The sequence below is a fragment of the Coenobita brevimanus genome, chromosome 93 (genome assembly GCF_032717465.1).
Source record: "Coenobita brevimanus isolate Jiangsu-jjx chromosome 93, ASM3271746v2, whole genome shotgun sequence".
NCBI classification, from domain to species: Eukaryota; Metazoa; Arthropoda; class Malacostraca; order Decapoda; family Coenobitidae; genus Coenobita; species Coenobita brevimanus.
Genome location: NC_137046.1, coordinates 27191797 through 27212304, shown reverse-complemented (window position 1 = coordinate 27212304; position 20508 = coordinate 27191797). Strand labels below are relative to the sequence as shown.

At 38.7% G+C, this 20508-nt stretch overlaps 1 protein-coding gene across 1 annotated transcript in view; it reads left to right on the top strand.

Moving 5' to 3' along the window:
* Positions 1–20508, top strand: part of Trpm (transient receptor potential cation channel, subfamily M) — a 933145-nt gene that overhangs the window by 311988 nt on the left and 600649 nt on the right. The window contains exon 9 of the mRNA XM_080282376.1: positions 1032–1173. Within this exon, the coding sequence (XP_080138502.1) occupies positions 1032–1173 (142 nt within the window). The remainder of the gene's footprint in view (positions 1–1031; positions 1174–20508) is intronic.

The window sequence follows — 20508 nt, the reverse complement described above, 5'->3', positions numbered from 1 at the left end:
ATTAATTTTGTGGGATTAGCTAGGTCTGTGTTGTCAGGGAACATTGTGCAAATGTGTGAAATATGCATTGCTTCTAAATGTAACTGAGATTGAACTAGGTCATGTGGCTTCTGATTGCCCAGTTGACTTCAGTCTAGAGTTTAGCCACCCCAACACCCACTACATTGTGATTGGCATATTGGCACCCCTGGTTTAAACTGTTGTAATGAAATCCATATCATCCAACAGTTCCCAACCCAAGTGAGGGATGGAATTTACATGTTCTTTGTCAGCAGTCCACTGCTCTACCATTTGGCTACCATCTTCCCTGACTGCTGAGTGCTCATTTCATGTAGAATTATGAGTGGTGCCCCACTGAGAGGGCCAAACATTTCTGCACTTTTCAGGTCTTTTAAATTATCCACCCCACAACACAGGCTATACATTTTGTACATTATGTACATTATATGATTGTCACTCTTGCATCTCTTCAAAATTCTCTCCATATTATTTTGCACTTTCCATTCTTGAATGTTATTTTTCCACTCTCTCTTTTGTCCTTTTTTTTTTTTTTTATCTGTGTCTCTGTGTGTGTTTTTATTTTTTAACACTTCCCCCAGTGTTCTTCATCTTTTTTGACCATACTGTTTTTATTTTTTACTTAATGATTTATATTTCTTTTTTCTCTCCAATCCTCTTCTACCCTACCCATGCTTTCTCTTTTTGTGTCAGCGTTATACTTTATATAACACTTAGGTGCTCTACTTTAGATTCAGCCACAGTGTTTATACAGTATCAGTATGCAGTGTTAACCCTTAGCTGTATCATGTGGGTGTCCCTCTTGACTGAATAAAATTGTTTGGCTTTAACCAGAATAGCAGTGAAAAAGATATACAGTACAGTACTTGGACTGAAGGAGTTGCTTGATTTCTGGCACTAGCTCTAATTTGATGTTTATACATGTACTGGTACATTCGTTGTTCTCTGAGAAGTGTAGTGCATGTATAAATAATATTCATATTTTATGGTTCCATTTAATTCACACTTTCCAGATACACTTGCTCAGGACTCAGTGTGATTGAATCCAACCGGGACACTGTCATCTTGGCTTTGGAGCGAGTGTTTGAGCTGAGGACAGCCCAGGCTGAGAAACTGTTTGCTGAGATCCTCCAGTGCGTACGCAAAAGAGATCTTGTAAGTATTATTACTGTATGAAGTGTCAACAGAAATGTCGAGACCATTATACTGTATAGTACTATGCTGTTAATTTTCTCCTTTGATTCATAATACATTGCATTCATGGAGGTGTATAGATATTGGATACTAATTCATGTTAGGGCTAAATGTTTTTGCAAGTATTTTCATATTATACTTGCTACCTCTACATGATTTTATTCAGCTCAAGATAGACGTCAAGATGGAAGGCTAGATACAACTTTTATAAACTACATTACTTCCAGGCAGTTAACAAAAGTAGTTTGGCTGCAGAAAACGTAGACAAAATGAAAGTAATTAGTTTGAAGGGATTCAGTTCCATATGTGTTTTTTGTTTAGTATCACCGGAAATTTAACCTAGTACCATATTTAGTAAACTTGATGGATAAATGTACGTCATCATTTATTCAGTTTGGTATACGAAAATATAAAAATACACTGAGGTGGTTTGGCCATGTGGAGAGGATGGAGGCTGAAAGACTGACGAAGAGAGTGTATGTGATTGAGGTGGAGGGGGGGAGAGGGAGGGGGAGGCCGAGAATGAGATGGAGGGATGGGGTGGAGAGGTATATGAGAGAAGGGGGTGTGAGTTGGGAGCAGGGCAGTGAAATGGCAGGGGACAGAGCGACGTGGAGGTGATTTGTTTGTGGCCACCCCGAACGGGATTGAGGCGTCTGGCAATAGATAGATAGATAGACCATCGACAGTGAGTTTTATTGACTGTATTTATTTACTTATGTATTTTTTTGCTCACGGAACAAGCCCTGTGAAATGCTGTACATACAAGTATAGGTGTTCCTCCCCTAATTCAGGCATTTGCTTATGCGCCGACCTCGCGTTAGGCAAATGTCGTGTTAGAGGGACTCTTGAAAACCCCAATTTCCTTCCGCACCCCTGCCCCAAATCCACTTTTTCCCCCCTTGTGGTACAAAATTTTTTCATACCCCCCAGTTAAACCTCCTAAAAGCGTTATTATGGTTATAAAAAATACGTTAGGTCAATACAGGACTTTTTTATATATTGTACTGTACCTTATGTGAGGAGAAGAGCAGACACATGTTGCCGGAGATGAGGTAGAGGGGGAGAAAACACACTAAAATCCATCAAAGTCTGTCTCACTAGCAACACTCAAACATCACTTTCTGGGTCCTCCATAGCTTCTTCATCCTGCTGTCGCTGGATATCCTCTTGCTGTAGACCAGAGGCAGATTGTTTGGCAAAGTAACGAGTGGTCATTGACTGTTCACGGCGGTTTACTTGGTCAATGTGCATACGATCGTAGATGCTGACTGCATCAACAATCTGCTTAAGCACGTCATTACCATGTGTCAGGGAAGGGTCATTGTCAAAGATGAATTCCTTGAGAGACTCAGCTCGACTCAGGATTAAAATTGCCACGTTATGCTAATAGTCCCCGCGTATGCTAACAGTGGCTGTGTTAGAATGTTTAATTCCTTCCCCAAAATCATGCCACATTAGAGCAATATCGCACTACAGCAAACCACGTTAGGGGAGGAACACCTGTACAGTAAACCCTCGATATACAGAACCCTCTTTAAATGAATTTTGGTTTTAATGACCACCTTGAGCTGGCTGAATGTTATGTTCATTAAACAAATTTTCATTCTGTAAAAGAGTATGTGCACAGGAAATACCGACCAGCATGGCGTCCCAACACACACACACACACACACACACACACACACACAGAAATAATGAACAAACGTTTCCACTCAGTTTTCACTAAAGAAAAGGAGCTTGTGGAAGGGGAGGGAGTGATTAGAAATGTTCCGGTGATGAAAGATATAAAAGTGGAGGTACAGGAAGTGTATAAATTACTGGAAACTCAAGATGTAAGGAAAGCCCCAGGACCTGATGGAATTTCTAATTGGGTACTGAAGGAATGCAGAGAACAACTGGCGGATAAAATTCACAGTTTAATCATATGCTCACTGGAAGAGGGGAAAGTGCCAAAAGAATGGAAGAGGGCAAATGTGGTACCAATTTACAAGGGAGGAAACAGGGAAGAACCCCTGAATTATAGACCAGTGTCTCTAACCAGCATGGTCGCAAAATTGTGTGAGATAATCCTGAAAGACAGAAGGATAAAATATCTGGAAGAGATGAATATTTTGGCTGAATGCCAGTTTGGATTCAGAAGTGGAAGGTCATGTGTTTCTAACTTGTTGAGCTTTTACTCAAGAGCGATTGATGTGGTACAGGAGAGAGATGGTTGGGTGGATTGTGTGTACTTAGACTTAGAGAAGGCCTTTGACAAGGTACCTCATAAGAGACTAATGTGGAAACTAGAATATATAGGAGGACTAAGAGGGAAACTTCTGGAATGGATGAGAGACTTTTTGAGAGACAGACAAATGAGGACAGTAATAAAGGAAAAGATGTCTGGATGGAGGGAAGTAACAAGTGGAGTCCCTCAAGGCTTAGTGTTGGCGCCAGTAATGTTCCAGATTTACGTAAATGATATGGTAGATGGAGTGAACAGTTATGCAAGTCTGTTTGCTGATGATGTAAAGATCTTGAGGAAGATAGAGGTTGAGGAGGATTGTAAAATACTGCAGGAGGATTTGGATAGGATACACAATTGGAGCCGGACGTGGGAAATGAAATTTAATGTAAAGAAATGTAAAATATTGGAAATGGGTAAAAGTACCAGGAGACCATCACTGAATTATTTGTTGGGTAATGAATTAATCACAAAAAAGAGAGAAGAGAAAGATTTGGGAGTGCTGGTCCAAGATAGTTTGTCACCAGAAAAGCACATTAACAAGATACTGTACTGTAGTTGGAGAGACTTATAAACTCTTGACTAACATATGATTAGCATTTCATTATATGGATGAGGAAATGATGAAAAAATTGATAGTGGCCATGAGCCGCCCCAGGTTAGAATATGCAGCGGTAGTGTGGTCCCCACACAAAAAGAAAGATATAAACAAGATTGAGAGAATACAAAGAACAGCAACCAAGACGGTCCCCAGTCTGACAGACCTGTCATACAGAGAGAGGCTGGAAAAACTGGATTTGCCTTCGTTAGAGGAAAGGAGAAAGAGGGGAGACATGATTGCGGTGTTCAGGACCATGGTGGGAGTAGATAAAATTGACAAAGAAGATCTGTTTGTATGGGATAAGAGAGCAACAAGAGGACACAGAATGAAATTGAAAAAGTCAAGCTGCTTGAAGGATATCAAGAAATATAGCTTTCCTTACAGAAGTATAGACTTATGGAATAGCCTGGACAAAGAGATCGTCCAGTCTAAAAACTTAAATGAGTTTAAAGTTAAATTCAACTTATTGAGAAACAGCGACGGAAACCCACGAGCTTAGTACATTCTGTGTATATCACAATTAGGTATATTAGGTAAATACTTAAATATTTGGAACGACTTAGACAAAGAGGTGGTGCATGAGAAAAACATTCATGTGTATAAAGGTAGACTTGATAAATGTGGATATGGAGACAGGACAACACGAGCATTTCTCAATTCCTGTATACTACAAATAGGTAAATAGGTAAATACACACACACACACACACACACACACACACACACACACACACACACACACAGCAAAGGAATTAAACAAAAAAGACAACAATAGATGAGCAGTCAGTTGAGGTAGTTTCACTTAGAAAGAAGATTAATGAAATGGCAAGTAGGTGTCAACCATGAGCGTATTATGGAGAAGTTCAGAAATGAAACAGAGACAATAAGCAAGCAGTGTGATAGACCAAAGCAGCGATACTGAAGATAAGATAACCCAGGTAAATGAAATTATAAGAAATTGCAGAGATGAAGTACAAACATATGCTGAAATGGTGAAAGTCAGGAAAGACTTAGAAACAAAAGTCAAAGAAAAAAAACAGTAGAAAGAAATAATTTAAGACAGCCGAAAACTGGTCGAAGTATCAGCAGATATCAACAAATCTCTAGTAATCACCGATATAAATGAAGAAAAAATAAGAAGCAGAATCTCGAGAGACAAAAAAGGAGATGGTAAAGATAATGAACAAATTGAAGGAAGTATCAGAGGATATCTTTGATAGAGGTATAGAGGAGCACAAAAGGCTAGGGAAATATGAGAGAAATAAGACAAGGCCCCTGAAAGTTACCTTCCATAGTGTGAACACTGTAGAGGAAATATTGAAAAATGCTAATAAACTCATGGAGAAAGAGGAATTTAGTAAAGTCTGGATATAAAAATGCCTAATTCAGGGGGAATGGTGATCACTAATGGAAAAGAGGGAAGAAGGAAAAACAAAAAATGAGGAAATTCCAGAGGAAGAAAAGCAAATTTTTTTTTACAGAGTAGTAGGAGTACAAGTAAGAAAATGGTACATAAACAACAGGGACAAAGAAAAAGGAAGATAGGAGACTCAGATATCAAATATGTAAACAGCATGATTATGTTGATGTACTTATATGTAGATGGAATGGTGTCCAAATTATTAGAGATTTTACCCTCTTTCTTCTGTCTTTCTTTCCTTCATTCTCTCTTCTTCTTCTGCCTATGGGTGACCCTAGTCTGAATGGCATGCCAAATGGTTTCCTGTACACCAGGAAACCACTTACTATGTTGGGTGGTAACCGAATAACCAAATTATGGTGCCTGGTGGTTTAGTGGGCAATTAAGGCGCTCCAGTCTGATTGAGCCTGTGCAGGTTTCTATCCAGGGGGTGGTTGAGGTTTATTGCCCACGTAATGCCACTCGGGGATGAGTGAAGCTGATCACTCTCATCTCAAATGTCAGGACCAACTTGCCTAACCCTGGGCTCCTTCACTTCTCATGGGGCGACACAGGATTAGATGATGATGATGAAAGGACCATACCAAAGAAATGGAACTTCATATTATTTGCCTAACTGAAACAGAGTTAATCCCAAGGATATCAAATGACACTCTAGGCTTTGAGGATTACAGTATATGGGGAAGAGACAGAAGTTTGAGAAAAGGAGGAGGAGTTCTGGTATTTACAATGAAGTTTCTACAAGTCAAAGAGATACAGCTAGACATACCATCACAAGTAGAACTGATTGCATTAGAGAATGACACATCTGAAGGGTAAACAATTGTGGCAGATTTGTACATGCCACCCAAAACAAACACCTGGGTAAGAGGCAAATATGAAGACATGGAAGAAAGTTCAATTCAGAGTATATGAGCCCTACTACAGTAAAAGCTTGATTAACCGGCATCTGATGCATCGACACATCTGTATAACTGGAACGCAAATTCGATCCGGCATGGGGTCGAAAATATTTTGGATACTGGTCATCCCCCTATAATTCTTGATTAGTTCTGTAGAGTACAGAATAAAGTAGTGTATGCAGCTAAGTTTTCAAAATTATTTTGGCCTGTAACGTATGCAAAATTTTCTTAAAATAATTTTTGATAATCTTTACTGGTTTGTGTTCAACCCTGTACAATTTCTCTTGCTTTCTTTTTTTGTGTATTGTAGTGTACCTGTACTGTGTTTTACCTGTACTGTATCTAATACTGAATAATGTACACCCAAAAGCAATAATCCATAGTAGCTGAAGTGAAGGGAAGGATAGACTAGGCAAACGAACACGGCCTTCCCCTCTCCCTCCACCCCCACCCCGTCCCACTCCATCCTTCTCTACCCAACCCCAGTCAAAACGTTGTTGATAGGTTTATAACTATCGTGGCTGGTGATGTTACATCGTGTCCATGTCTGCATGATTTATCATTTACGTTAGTTACCATTAGCGTTAATAACATACCATGGAGTAATGTGCAGTAATGTGTTACTAGCTAGCATAGTAAATTGAAGCAATGTAAAATAAAGGCAGAAGAATGAAAAAAGCAGAGTGAATATAATTTTATTGCATTTTATTAATACATTCATATTAATAACAAGTAAATAATATTCACATTTCAAGTGTATGAAACTATTTCACCCACATTTATGGTAGCTGTTACCGCCTGTCACTGCACTCCTCACCACCCGCACCCTTTGTTGCCACTTCACCTTAGTGCAAACCAACAAATCCCAGAACACGAATGAAACATCTAACACGATTTGAGCACACATTTTTAAACATATATATTGCAAATCATATGCAATAGGAGTGAGTTCTCTGTGATTTAAACTGGTAGGTGAAATACACCCAGCAATTTCCAGTGTTAGTGTCACAAGGCCATAAAGTTGTGTATTGCTAGCAGATTGCATGGGTGTTACGACCTTTGTATGCAGCCTGTCTTTAGAAGACTCATTTTGCTCTAGGCGTTACTGCAGCGGCCAAACAAAATTATTCCCCATCGGACTAGGAGTTTAACTGTTTGCTGTAAAGTGACATAATCCCACGGTGCAGTCATTACACTTACACATGCTGATGTAATTATTACTGTGATTAGGATGAAGGATACGATGATGGGGGAAGTGATAACTGATTCAGCAAATAACAGGACTGTAGTCATCATCTTTAGATCCAGTCGCTATGCATTGACATTTTGTTGCAGCTCTGTGTGTATATGTATGTGTGCAACTATGCAACAAGTTTTGTGTGTGTGTTCTTACCTAATTGTATCTTTACAGGAATGAGTCAATCTCATACTGTCTCGTGTTTTAAACCATATTTATCGTACATATCCTTAAATTTGTGAATTGTTTTGGCACACACTATTTCATTCAGTAGTGCATTCCATTGATCAATTGCTCTGTTTGGGAAACTGAATTTCCTTATGTCTTTATCACCTCTCTTCTTATGCAGTTTTTTGCAGTGTCCTCTTGCTGATGCTTCTCCATATGTTAAGTAATCATTTACGTCTATTTTCTCCTTCCCTGATATGCACTTATATAGCATTATCATGTCACCTCTTTTCCTTCTCTCCTGTAGTGTTGGTAGATTCAGTTTATATAGTCTTTCTTCGTAGCTTAGGTCCCTTAAGCTTGGTATCCATCTTGTAGCGGCCCTTTGAACTTTTTCAATCTTGTCTATGTGTTTTTTGAGATGAGGACTCCAGACTACTGATGCATATTCCAGGGTTGGTCTAATGAATGATGTTATTATCCTTCTTAGCATGTCTTCATTTATGTATGTGAATGCTATTCTCATATTTGCAAGCAGTGTATACATGTTCCGTACCTTCTCGCTGATGTGGTCATCCGGAGATAGTCTGTTATTGATAATCACACCTAGGTCTTTCTCTCTTTCTGATGTGTACAGGGTTTTATTTCCTAATTTACAATCCCAATCAGGTCTTTTTCCACATTTACCAAACTTGATTACATGACATTTGTCCACATTGAATTCCATTTGCCATGTACTACTTCATTCATGAAGTTTATTTAATTCTTCTTGTAGCTCTTTACAAGAGTCTGTGTTAGTAATTCTTCTTTGTATTTTTGCATCATCTGCAAACATATTCAGATAGCTCTCATTTCCAGTGTTACTGTTTATATCATTTATATACACGAAAAACATGATTGGTGCCAGCACTGAACCCTGTGGTTCTCCACTAGTCACTTCTTTCCATGATGAGTAGTTTCCTCTTAGTACTGTTCTCATTTCTCTTTTTATGAGAGAGTCTTGCATCCAACAAAACAGTTTGCCTCGAATTCCTCCTTGATGGTACAGTTTCCATAAAAGTCTTTGGTGTGGTACTGTGTCAAAAGCTTTCTTGAAATCTAAATAGATACTGTCCACCCATCCTTCTCTTTCCTGTATTTTGTTTGTTACTCTGTCATAGTAGCTCAACAGATTAGTAACACATGATTTTCCTTTTCTGAAACCAAACTGTCTTTCTGTTATCATACTGTGTTCTTCTAGATGATTTACCCAAGCTTTTCTTATAAGCTTTTCGAATACCTTGCTTACAACACTGGTCAGTGATACTGGTCGGTAGTTGAGTGGATTTTGTCTATTTCCTTTCTTGAATAAGGGGACAATATTTGCTTTTTTCTAAATATCAGGTAGTTTACCTTGACTCAAAGATTTCTTGAAAATGAAAAATAATGGTTTACTTAACTCCTTTGCACATTCTTGTAGTACCCAACATGAAATTTCATCAGGACCACTTGCTTTTCCTATGTCTAATCTACTTAACTCCTCCTGTATTACTTTTTCTGCTATTTGTATATCTGGTAGTATGTGTGGACATGCATGTTCCACATAGTCCCTCTCAAAATTTTTTTTTTCTGTAAAAACTAATTGGAAATTCTTATTTACTACTTCACAAATATCTTTCTCTTGTATATAAGTGATTCCCTCGTCCGTAATGGATTGTATTATATCTTTTACTTTGGTTTTGCTTCTGATGTAGCTGTAAAACAGCTTTGGTTGATCACTACTTTTATTTATTATATCCTCCTCAAACTGTTTTTGGGCTTCCCTCCTTATTCTTGTATAATCGTTTCTTGCCTGTTTGTAATTATTATACGCCCTTTCACTATTGTGTCTTCTGTATCTATTCCACAACAAATCTCTTCTTTCTTTTGATTTTTTACATTCTGTATTGAACCATTTCTGTATTTTCTTATCTGCTTCTTTGTGCTGTGGGATGTACTTCTGGACTCCTATTTCATAAAATTCACAAATTTTTTATATACAGCATTTAAATCTTGTCCTCTAAGCTCATTTTCCCAATCAACTTCTAAGAAATACTTCTTTAGGTCTTGATAATTTCCCTTTTTATAGTTTAGGTTCTTTTTGTAACTGTCATTGCTGTTAACTATGTTATATGCTATCCTGAAGTTATAATTTAGTACTGCATGATCGCTTTTGCTGAGTGGAGGGTGATATATTAAACTGTCAATATCATTTTCTTGCCTAGTAAATATCAGATCTAGCTCTGAAGGTACATCAAGTCCTCTTTTTCTGGTGGTTTCCCTCACATGTTGCTTTAGGAAAAACTCTTGCACGAGATCCAGGAGCTTTTGGTCCCAACAGCTTTCTTGGCTAATTATATCTAGAGTATTCCATTTTATATTTGTATTAAAATCCCCAGTCAGTATAATTCTTACCGATTTTTCTTCCATTTTATGTAGTAATGATCTTAAACTCTGAATTGTACTCTCTGCCAGGTCCTCATATTCATCTCTTTCCCATGTGTTTGATCTGGGTGGCATGTACAAATTGGCTACAATTACTTTCCCTTCAGATTTGTTGATCTCTACTGCAATCAGTTCTACTTGTGATGGTATATCTAGTTTTATTTCATTGACTTTTAGATTTTTCTTAGTTAATATTATAATTCCTCCTCCTTTTTTTTAATTTCTGTCTCTTCTCCATATATTGTATTCCTCTAAGTTTAGTATGTCATTGGATATCCTTGGTGTTAATATTGTTTCAGTTAGGCATATTATTTGTGGTTCATTTTCTCTGACATAATCGTTCATCTCTAATAATTTAGATACCATTCCATCCACATTTGAGTACATCAATTTTATCATCTTGTTTATATACTTGTCATGACATGGTTTTACTACCTTCCTCCTTTTTATTCCATCCTGTTTGTGTACCACTTTCGTACCTGCAATCCTATTACTTTGTAAAAAAATTTCTTCTTCTCCTCTTCTGATCTTCCCTCATTTTTTGTTTTTGCTTCCTCCCTTTTCTCTTTCAGTAATTCCAGTTCCTCTTGTGTTAGGCATCTTTTTATCCATACATTTTTGAACTCCTCTTTTTCCATAAGATTCTTTGCATTTTTTAGTATCTCCTCCACAGTGTTTACACTCTGGAAAGTCACCTTTAGAGGTCTTGTCCTGCTTTTCTCGTATTTCCCTTACCTTTTATGTTCCTCTATGTCTTTACTTCAGATTTCCCCTGATACTTCTTTCAGTAAGCTCATTACATTTGCCATCTCCTTTTTGTCTCTTGTGATCTTGTTTTCTACTTCTTCCTCTTCTATACCAGTGATTACTATAGATTTGTTTATATCTACTGAATCTCTGACTAACTTTGGATTGTTTTGGATTATTCTTTTCACTTCCTGTTTAATGCTTTTTTCCTCCACCCTTGTTTCTAAGTCTTTCTTTACTTTCACCATTTCAGCATACGTGGTTTCCACATCATTTTTGTGGCTTTGCACAGCTTCATTCACCAGTGTTATCTTCTCCTCAATATCACTGCTCTGGTCTATAAGACTGCTTACTTGCCTAATTGTCTCTGTGTCATTTTTGAACTCTTCCATAACACTCTCGTGATTGACTACTGTACTTGCCATTTCACTGATTTTCTTCCTAAGTGTACTCAATTCCACTGTTAGTTCACTGATGGTTGTGTCTTTCTTGTTGGCCTCCCTTTCTAGTTTTTCTATTTCTTCCTTTTGCAAGTGCATCTGCTTCTTTATTTCATCAATTTCATTTTTGAAAGCCATTTCTAGTTTGTGTACATGTTCAACCAGTCTATTGTGAGTCTCCACTTCAACCAGTTCTTGGTAGAAATCATCATTTTGCTTTCTACCTTTATCCCTTTTCTTTTCCAAATTTGATTTACTAATGTATGTATCCATTTTGCAATACTAAAAGTACAGAGTATGTACTTACATTCCCCATGCTGTTGTAGTCTAAACAAACCTCAGATGACTGAGCACATTCTTTCATGTTGGTTCTCTTTTCTGTTTGAACAAGTCTTGTTTAAACTTATTTTTTTTTTTTTTCTTTTAAAAATGAAAAATCATTTAGTCTAACCTAGTTCAGAGCTTGACTCATACAAAGATAATAATTTAGGTAATGCCACTGGCCGTGTTGGTTCAGTACGGAGCTCCGATGTCGCACGTCTGCCTCGATTGACTCCCTGTGTGTGTGTGTGTGTGTGTGTGTGTGTGTGTGTGTGTGTGTGTGTGTGTGTGTGTGTGTGTGTGTGTGTGTGTGCGCGTGTGTGTGTGTGTGCGCGTGTGTGTGTGTGTGCACGTGTGTGTGTGTGCACGTGTGTGTGTGTGCGTGCGCGCGCGCTATTCATACCAGAGGATGACTCGAATCTCTGAAGCAGAGTCTCTCATATAAAGGGAATATTATTCATAGATGCTTTTGAGTCTGTGCATAAATATAAATAACCAGAAAACATTTTTGAAATACTAACAACCTGGAGCACCGCCGCAGGGTAACAGATATCGTTAATGTGGTTGAAACAGATTCATGCACTTGAAATGGGAGTATTATTTACTTGATGTTAATAAGCCTATATTATTATAATGCATTAAAATTATACTTGCTCAGCTTTTTTCATACTCTTGCCTTTATTTATTTCACATTGCTTCTCCACGTTCATATGCCAGCTGGTAACACATTATTGCACATTACTTCATGGTATGTTATTAACACTAGTGGTAACTCATGTGAATGTTAATCCATGTAGACATGGGCAAAACGTAACATCGCCAACCATGAATGTTACAAACCTACCTGGCAATGTTTAGACAGGGGTTGGGTAGAGAGGGGTGCGATAGGGTCGGAGGGGGGGGGGTGAGGCCGTGTTTGTTTCCCCGGTCTATCCTTCCTTTGGTTTCAGCAGCTAAGGGGGCTACCGATTACTGCTTGTGGGTGTACTTTATGAAATAAAGTAAAGTCCCATGTTTGGTACTATTTCATTTGGTTGACTTCCCAGAAAATTTCTAAGAGTAACATTTGATTATCCAGAAAATTCCACATCCAGAATGGAAGAATCCCCATGCATTCCGGTTAATCGAGCTTTTACTGTACATAGAATGGAAGAGAAATCTAAAAGAATTTTATTAAGTGGAGATTTAAATACAAATATAAATTGGAGTACGTACTCCAGATGTAAGAAGCTATGAAAGCTGTTGGTATCAAAAAGCTCGTAGGTCTTGTACAGGATTTTTTCGTAACACAACATGTAAAGGTCAACACCAGAAAAAGGGGACTTGATGATCCATCATTACTAGATCTTATATTTACAAGGCAAGATAATGATATTGACAACATAGTGTATCACCTCTGTTCGCCAAAAGCGACCATGTAGTATTGAATTTCAGCTTCAGAATTGCACATGATATGGTTAGCAGTAATAAAAGTTACAAAAAGAGCTTAATCCACAAAAAGGGCAACTACAGTACCATGACCTAAAGAAGTACTTCATAGAAATAGGTTGGGAAAACGAGCTTAGAGGAATGTTCTATATAGAAAATTCTGTGAATTATATGAAACAGGAGTCCAAAATTATATCCCTCAGCACAAAGAAACGGTAATGAGAAAAAAGAATCCCTGAACGGGATTGAGGCTTCTGGCAATAGATAGATAGATAGATAGTAAAAAATCAAAAGAGTAAAGAGACTTGCTGTGGCATAGATACAGACAAGTGCTCGTGGGCCCTTCAGGGCCCTCTCACTTACTCCTGCAGAGGGCTCTCGCGCTGCATACTCACTTACTCATGCTTTGCATTAGTTTCCTTGTGCTTCTCACTCGTTTCCTCGCGCTGCAACGATTTCAGGTAATCTGAGTCACATTTATGTGCTGTTCTAGTCTAAGGTTATCACTTTAATTTTTTGTAGCTAAACAATTGATCGTGTTATTGGCAGCTTCGGGAATGGAACCCAAGTTGTCCAAACGCAAGTCTGAAATACACACACACACACACACACACACACACACACACACACACACACACACACACACACACACACACACACACACACACACACACACACACACACACACACACACACACACACACACACACACACACACACACACACACAAAACACACACACACACACACAAAACACACACACACACACACACACACACACACACACACACACACACACACACACCGCTCGCTGGTGCAGTGGTAACGTTCTCGCTTGCCAACTGGTGGACGGGAGTTCGCGCCTCGCTCAGGTTGCGAAAAGTTTCACTGACGAAGTGGGTGGTTACTGTCCCCCTTGAGCAAGGGGACGGGTGTGCGTGTGTGAAGGTCACAGCCTTGCCCTTAGATCGGACTATATGAGCTCTCAGCTCCCTTCTGGGAGGGTAAAAAGCTGACGATCACCACCATCAAGTGATCCTGACCGACCCGGTGAATTACGCACACACACACACACACACACACAGCCAGAGCGAGCAGACGTCCCAGCCATCGCTGCAAACCTTAAGTAGTTTTCAGGAATTTAGTCTGTCCTGTCTCCTAAGGTCTTGTTTTAAATTTAAAATAATGAAAGTTAATAGACTATCAAAAATGTAAAGATTTATTGGCTAGAGTATAATTGAATGTTTGTAGTATTTTTCGGTAACAGCTGTTTTGGTACTTTAACCAATATCAAACATGGCCGAAAATATAAACATTGAGGGACTCGAATTTCCAGGATTTGATAGAACTACCAGTGTCATGGATCTGGTTAAAACATTGATTATGGGGATTAGTGAACTTGAAAAGAAAGTAGAGAATCTAGTGATAAAGGACGTGTCTGAAAATAGAGACTACTATACAGAGTCTGATCCAGTTCAATGAAACAGCGAATGAGGAAATTAGAAATTTAAAGCGGGAAAATGTCGAATTGAGGAGGAAACTAGAAGAGAGTACTAATAAAACGGAGAAGGTGAGCAGTGTATTAGAAGAGCAGAAGGTAAAATGGGCACACGTAGAAGAAGAACAGAAAGAAGTGGTCAGCTTAAGAGAAATCATCCAGGAAGAAAGGGAAATGAACAAGAAAAAAATGGAAGAAAATTTAGTGAAAATACTGAAAAAAAAAAGAGAAAATAGTGAGAGAAACTGTAGAAAGGAACAGATGTGTGGTAGTATTTGGAAACAGGGAAGAGGAAGAAAAGGTTAGGTTCGTGAGACTCGAGAGAGACACGAACCTGGTGAGAGGAATATTAGGCAAGATTGACCCCGAATGAGACAAGTGGGTAAAAGAAATTAAGGAAGTAAGGAGGATAGGGCCTTATAAGAAAGGGGAAACAAGGCCAATGAGAGTCAGTTTACATCAGAAGGTGTAGTAAATGATATACTTAAAGTAACCTGGAAGTTAAGCAAAGAGGCAAGAATGGAAAATATTATAATAAGAAAAGATCTGAATGAAGAAGATAGAGAAGTTTTAAAATCATTGAAGGAAGAAGTAAAGGAAAAAAATGATAAGAGGACAGAGGAAGAATGTAATACTTTTTTTTGGAGAGTAATGGATATGAAAGTAAGGAAGTGGTATTGAAGGAAATAGAAGTGAAGGAAACTAAAGGGGATGGCTATGAAAGATCAGAATTTGAGGAAGTGGTACTGACGGAGAGTGGGAGAGAAGAGGGTATAAAAAACATCAAAAATAATTTGAAGGTGATATATACTAATGTTGACGGATTCATATCAACAAGGCTCGAAATTAACGATTTCTTGAGAGAACATGAACCTGATGTCATGTGCTTTGTAGAGACCAAATTAAGAGAAGATATTGATGTTCATTTGGGAGATGTTAAATACAAACTGTGGAGAAAAGATAGAAAAGAAAAAACGGGAGGAGGAGTGATGATAGCAGTGAACATCATAAACGTAGATACCGTGGAAATGGGAGAAGGCAAGGCTGAAGTGATATACTGTATATGAAATTAGTAACTGGAGAGAATGTGAAGAGAGATATGGCGGTAGTGTATGTTCCCCCTAAGATGAGAGCATGGAAGGATGACAAATACCAGGAGATGTTGTCAGGTATGGCTAGCTATTTACAAAAAATAATTGAGAAAAGCAATAATATAATTTTGGTGAGTGACTTTAATTGTAAAGAGGTGAACTGGGAGGAATGGTACTCGGGAGGCGGCGAGAATTCGTGGGGCACTATGTTATTAAATATAATAATGAATAATGTGATGACGCAATGGGTCAAAGAAGAGACACGGTTTTGAGGTGGGGACACACCAGCAAGGTTAGATTTACTGTTTACCAAAGAACCTGATGTAATAGAACCATTGAAATATCTCTGTCCTTTAGGAAAAAGTGATCATGTGGTCATTGAGTTCCAGATGATAATAGGGAACGTTGAGCCAAGAGACAAACTTCATAGACAGAGAAGATACAACTTTGAGAAAGCAAATTTTACAGGATTGAGAAACTTTTTTGAAAATGCGGATTGGAGAAAATTCAGAGAAACGAGAGATACGGAGGAAGTGGGATATCTTTCTAGACCTGTATAATTTGGGAGTGGAAAAATTTGTAACAAGAGTAAGAGGGAAAGAAAACAAGAAAAAGGAGTGGTTTAATAGAAGGTGTATGATAGCAAAAAAAGAGAGAGATAAGGCGTGGAACAATTGGAGAAAGAGTGGTAACAACAGAACAAAGGAAGAATATAAAAGAACAAGAAATGAATACACAAGAATACGTAGAGAAGAAGAAAGAAATTTTGAAAAAGGTATAATAGACAAAAGCAAGGATGAACCCAAACTGTTTTATAGATTTGTCAACCCCTAAAACGCGGGGCGTCGCATTTGCGGCGCTCTCCGAAAAGGGACATAACGGCGGAGCATCGCTTTTGCGATTCGAGTTAATTTTGAATAAACGTGAGCAAGGATGTTCCAGCTGGTATTGTCTATCAGTACCACCACCCTTTAGCTACAATTAGCATACTTTACCTTTGTACTACTGACCTCCGTTGTTGCCAAGTATCGCGTTTTTCCCCCCTCCCCCCCCCACCACGGCCCGGCTACCTGGCTGTGATACATGGCAGCGCTCTGACTGCTCAGAACTGTAAATCTGCACTCTCCTCTCACAAACAGTTTATGCTACTAGGAAACGCTTGTTTCCCCAGTTGTCACACTAGCTTTTTTTCGCACGGTTTGCCCCTGTTTAGCGTCAGTTTACCGCAGGCTTTCAAAGTGACATTATGGCGAGTTCTAGGTCTTCCGAGTCAGTGTGAGCGGCCGACAGGAACGAGAATAAAGTGACGGGCGTAAGGCAGAATAAAAAGCGCGCCGCAGTGATCTTTTGAGAAGTAATATGATTGAAAATAATGTAGTATACGTGTTTTTAGCTGTGAAAATGGAAATGTTTGTTGAGTGACGGGAAGACCGCCGCCGCGCTGCATGTCGGCCGTATGCTTCGTTGATTTTAGCCTTATTTTCAGTGCTTATTGTACAAATACGGATTCCTAACTATCTGTACGTTGTAGTATAAAGTTTACTGTGACAGAATGAGGCTGTGGTAGAGGGGAAACCGGGTTGCTGGAGGTGTGAAAGTGAAGATTTTGTTACCCAACTTTGCAAGTCTCCACAAGTCCTTGGGTAGTCCACAAAGGCTCAACACCTGTCTCTGGAGAAAGCTGAATGTAAGTACTATCTGCCATACCAAGTATAATGTTCTAGGGTTAATCTCTGATTTTTGGCTAATATTTTCCTACAGGTACTCAGACCGCGATACAACGCCACCACCCGGGGGGGGGTCGGCTGTCCATTGCCCGCGTATTAGGGGTTAATGGCAAACTGAAACAAAAGGAAGGAATCACCAAATTGAAAGTAGGAGAGGTCTATAAGGATGCGGCAATGCAAGCAGAAATAATGAACAAACGTTTCCAGTCAGTTTTCACTAATGAAAAGGAGCTTGTGGAAGGGGAGGAAGTGATTAGAAATGTACCAGTGATAGAAGATATAAAAGTGGAGGTACAGGAAGTGTATAAATTACTGGAAACTCAGGATATAAGGAAAGCCCCAGGACCTGATGGAACTTCTAATTGGGTACTGAAGGAATGCAGAGAACAACTGGCACATAAAATTCAGGTTAATTGTGTGTTCTCTGGAAGAGGGGAAAGTGCCACAAGAATGGAAGAGGGCAAATGTAGTACCAATTTATAAGGGAGGAAACAGGGAAGAACCCCTGAATTATAGACCAGTGTCTCTAACCAGCATGGTCGCAAAATTGTGCGAGAGAATCCTGAAAGACAGATGGACAAAATATCTGCAAGAGATGAATAATTTGGCTGAATATCAGTTTGGATTCAGAAGTGGAAAGTCATGTGTTTCTAACATGTTGAGCTTTTACTCAAGAGCGATTGATGTGGTACAGGAGAGAGATGGTTGGGTGGATTGTGTGTACTTAGACTTAGAGAAGGCCTTTGATAAGGTACTTCATAAGAGACTAATGTGGAAACTAGAATATATAGGAGGACTAAAGGGGAAACTTCTGGAATGGATGAGAGACTTTTTGAGAGACAGACAAATGAGGACAGTAATAAAGGATAGGATGTCTGGGTGGAGGGAAGTAACAAGTGGAGCCCCTCAAGGCTTGGTGTTGCCGCCAGTAATGTTCCTGATTTATGTAAATGATATGGTAGATGGAGTGAACAGTTATGCAAGTCTGTTTGCTGATGATGTAAAGATCTTGAGGAAGGTAGAGGTTGAGGAGGATTGTAAAATGCTGCAGGAGGATTTGGATAGGATACACGATTGGAGCCGGACGTGGGAAATGAAATTTAATGTAAAGAAATGTAAAATATTGGAAATGGGTAAAAGTACCAGGAGGCCATCACTGAATTATTTGTTGGGTAATGAATTAATCACAAAAAGGAGAGAAGAGAAAGATTTGGGAGTGTTGGTCCAAGATAGTTTTTCACCAGAAAAGCACATTAACAAGATAGTTGGAGAGACTTACAAACTCTTGACTAACATGAAAGTAGCATTTCATTATTAGGATGAGGAGATGATGAAAAAATTGATAGTGGCCATGATCTGCCCCAGGTTAGAATATGCAGCGGTAGTGTGGTCCCCACACAAAAAGAAAGATATAAACAAGATTGAGAGAATACAAAGAACAGGAACCAAGATGGTCCCCAGTCTGACAGACCTGTCATACAGAGAGAGGTTGGAAAAGCTGGTTTTGCCTTCCTTAGAGGAAAAGAGAAAAAGGGGAGACATGATTGCAGTGTTCAGGACCATGGTGGGAGTAGATAAAATTGACAAAGATCTGTTTTTATGGGATAAGAGAGCAACAAGAGGACACGGAATGAAATTGAAAAAGTCAAGCTGCTTGAAGGATATCAAGAAATATAGCTTTCCTTACAGAAGTATAGACTTATGGAATAACCTGGACAAAGAGATCGTCCAGTCTAAAAACTTCAACGAGTTTAAAGCTAAATTTGACTTATTGAGAAACAGCGACGGAAACCCACGAGCATAGTACATTCCGTGTATATCACAATTAGGTATATTAGGTAAATACATAAATATTTGGAATGACTTAGACAAAGAAATGGTGCATGAGAAAATAATTCATGTGTGTAAAGGTAGACTTGATAAATGTGGATATGGAGACAGGACAACACGAGCATTGCTCAATTCCTGTATACTGTACTACAAATAGGTAAATACAAATAGGTAAATACACACACACACACACACACACACACACAGTCATTCGAGGCAGACGTGCGACATCGGCGCTCCGTACCGAACCAACACGGCCAGTGGCATTACCTAAATTAGTATCTTTGTATGAGTCAAGCTCTGTACCAGGTTAGACTAAATGATTTTTCATTATTAAAAGGAAAAAAATAATAAGATTAAACAAGACTTGTTCAAACAGGAAAGAGAACCAAGACGAAAGAATGCGTTGAGTCAGCTGAGGTTTGTTTAGACTACAGCAACACGGGGATTGTAAGTACATACTCTGTACTTTTAGTATTGCAAAATGGATACATACTTTAGTAAAGCAAATTTGGAAAAGAAACGGGATAAAGGTAAAAAGCAAAATGATGATTTCTACCAAGAACTGGTTGAAGTGGAGACTCACAATAGACTGGTTGAACGTGTACACAAACTAGAAATGGCTTTCAAAAATGAAATTGATGAAATAAAGAAGCAGATGCACTTGCAAAAGGAAGAAACAGAAAAACTAGGAAGGGAGGCCAACAAGAAAGACACAACCATCAGTGAACTAACAGTGGAATTGAGTACACTTAGGAAGAAAATCAGTGAAATGGCAAGTACAGTAGTCAATCACGAGAGTGTTATGGAAGAGTTCAAAAATGACAGAGACAATTAGGCAAGTAAGCAGTCTTATAGACCAGAGCAGTGATATTGAGGAGAAGATAACACAGGTGAATGAAGCTGTGCATAGCTACAAAAATGATGTGGAAACCACGTATGCTGAAATAGTGAAAGTAAAGAAAAACTTAGAAACAAGGGTGGGGGAAAAAAGTATTAAAAAGGAAGTGAAAAGAATAATCCAAAACAATCCAAAGTTAGTCAGAGATTCAGTAGATATAAACAAAATTATTGTAATCACTGGTATAGAAGAGGAAAAAGTAAAAAACAAGATCACAAGAGACAAAAAGGAGATGGCAAATGTAATGAGCTTACTGAAAGAAGTATCAGAGGAAATCTGTAGTAAAGACATAGAGGA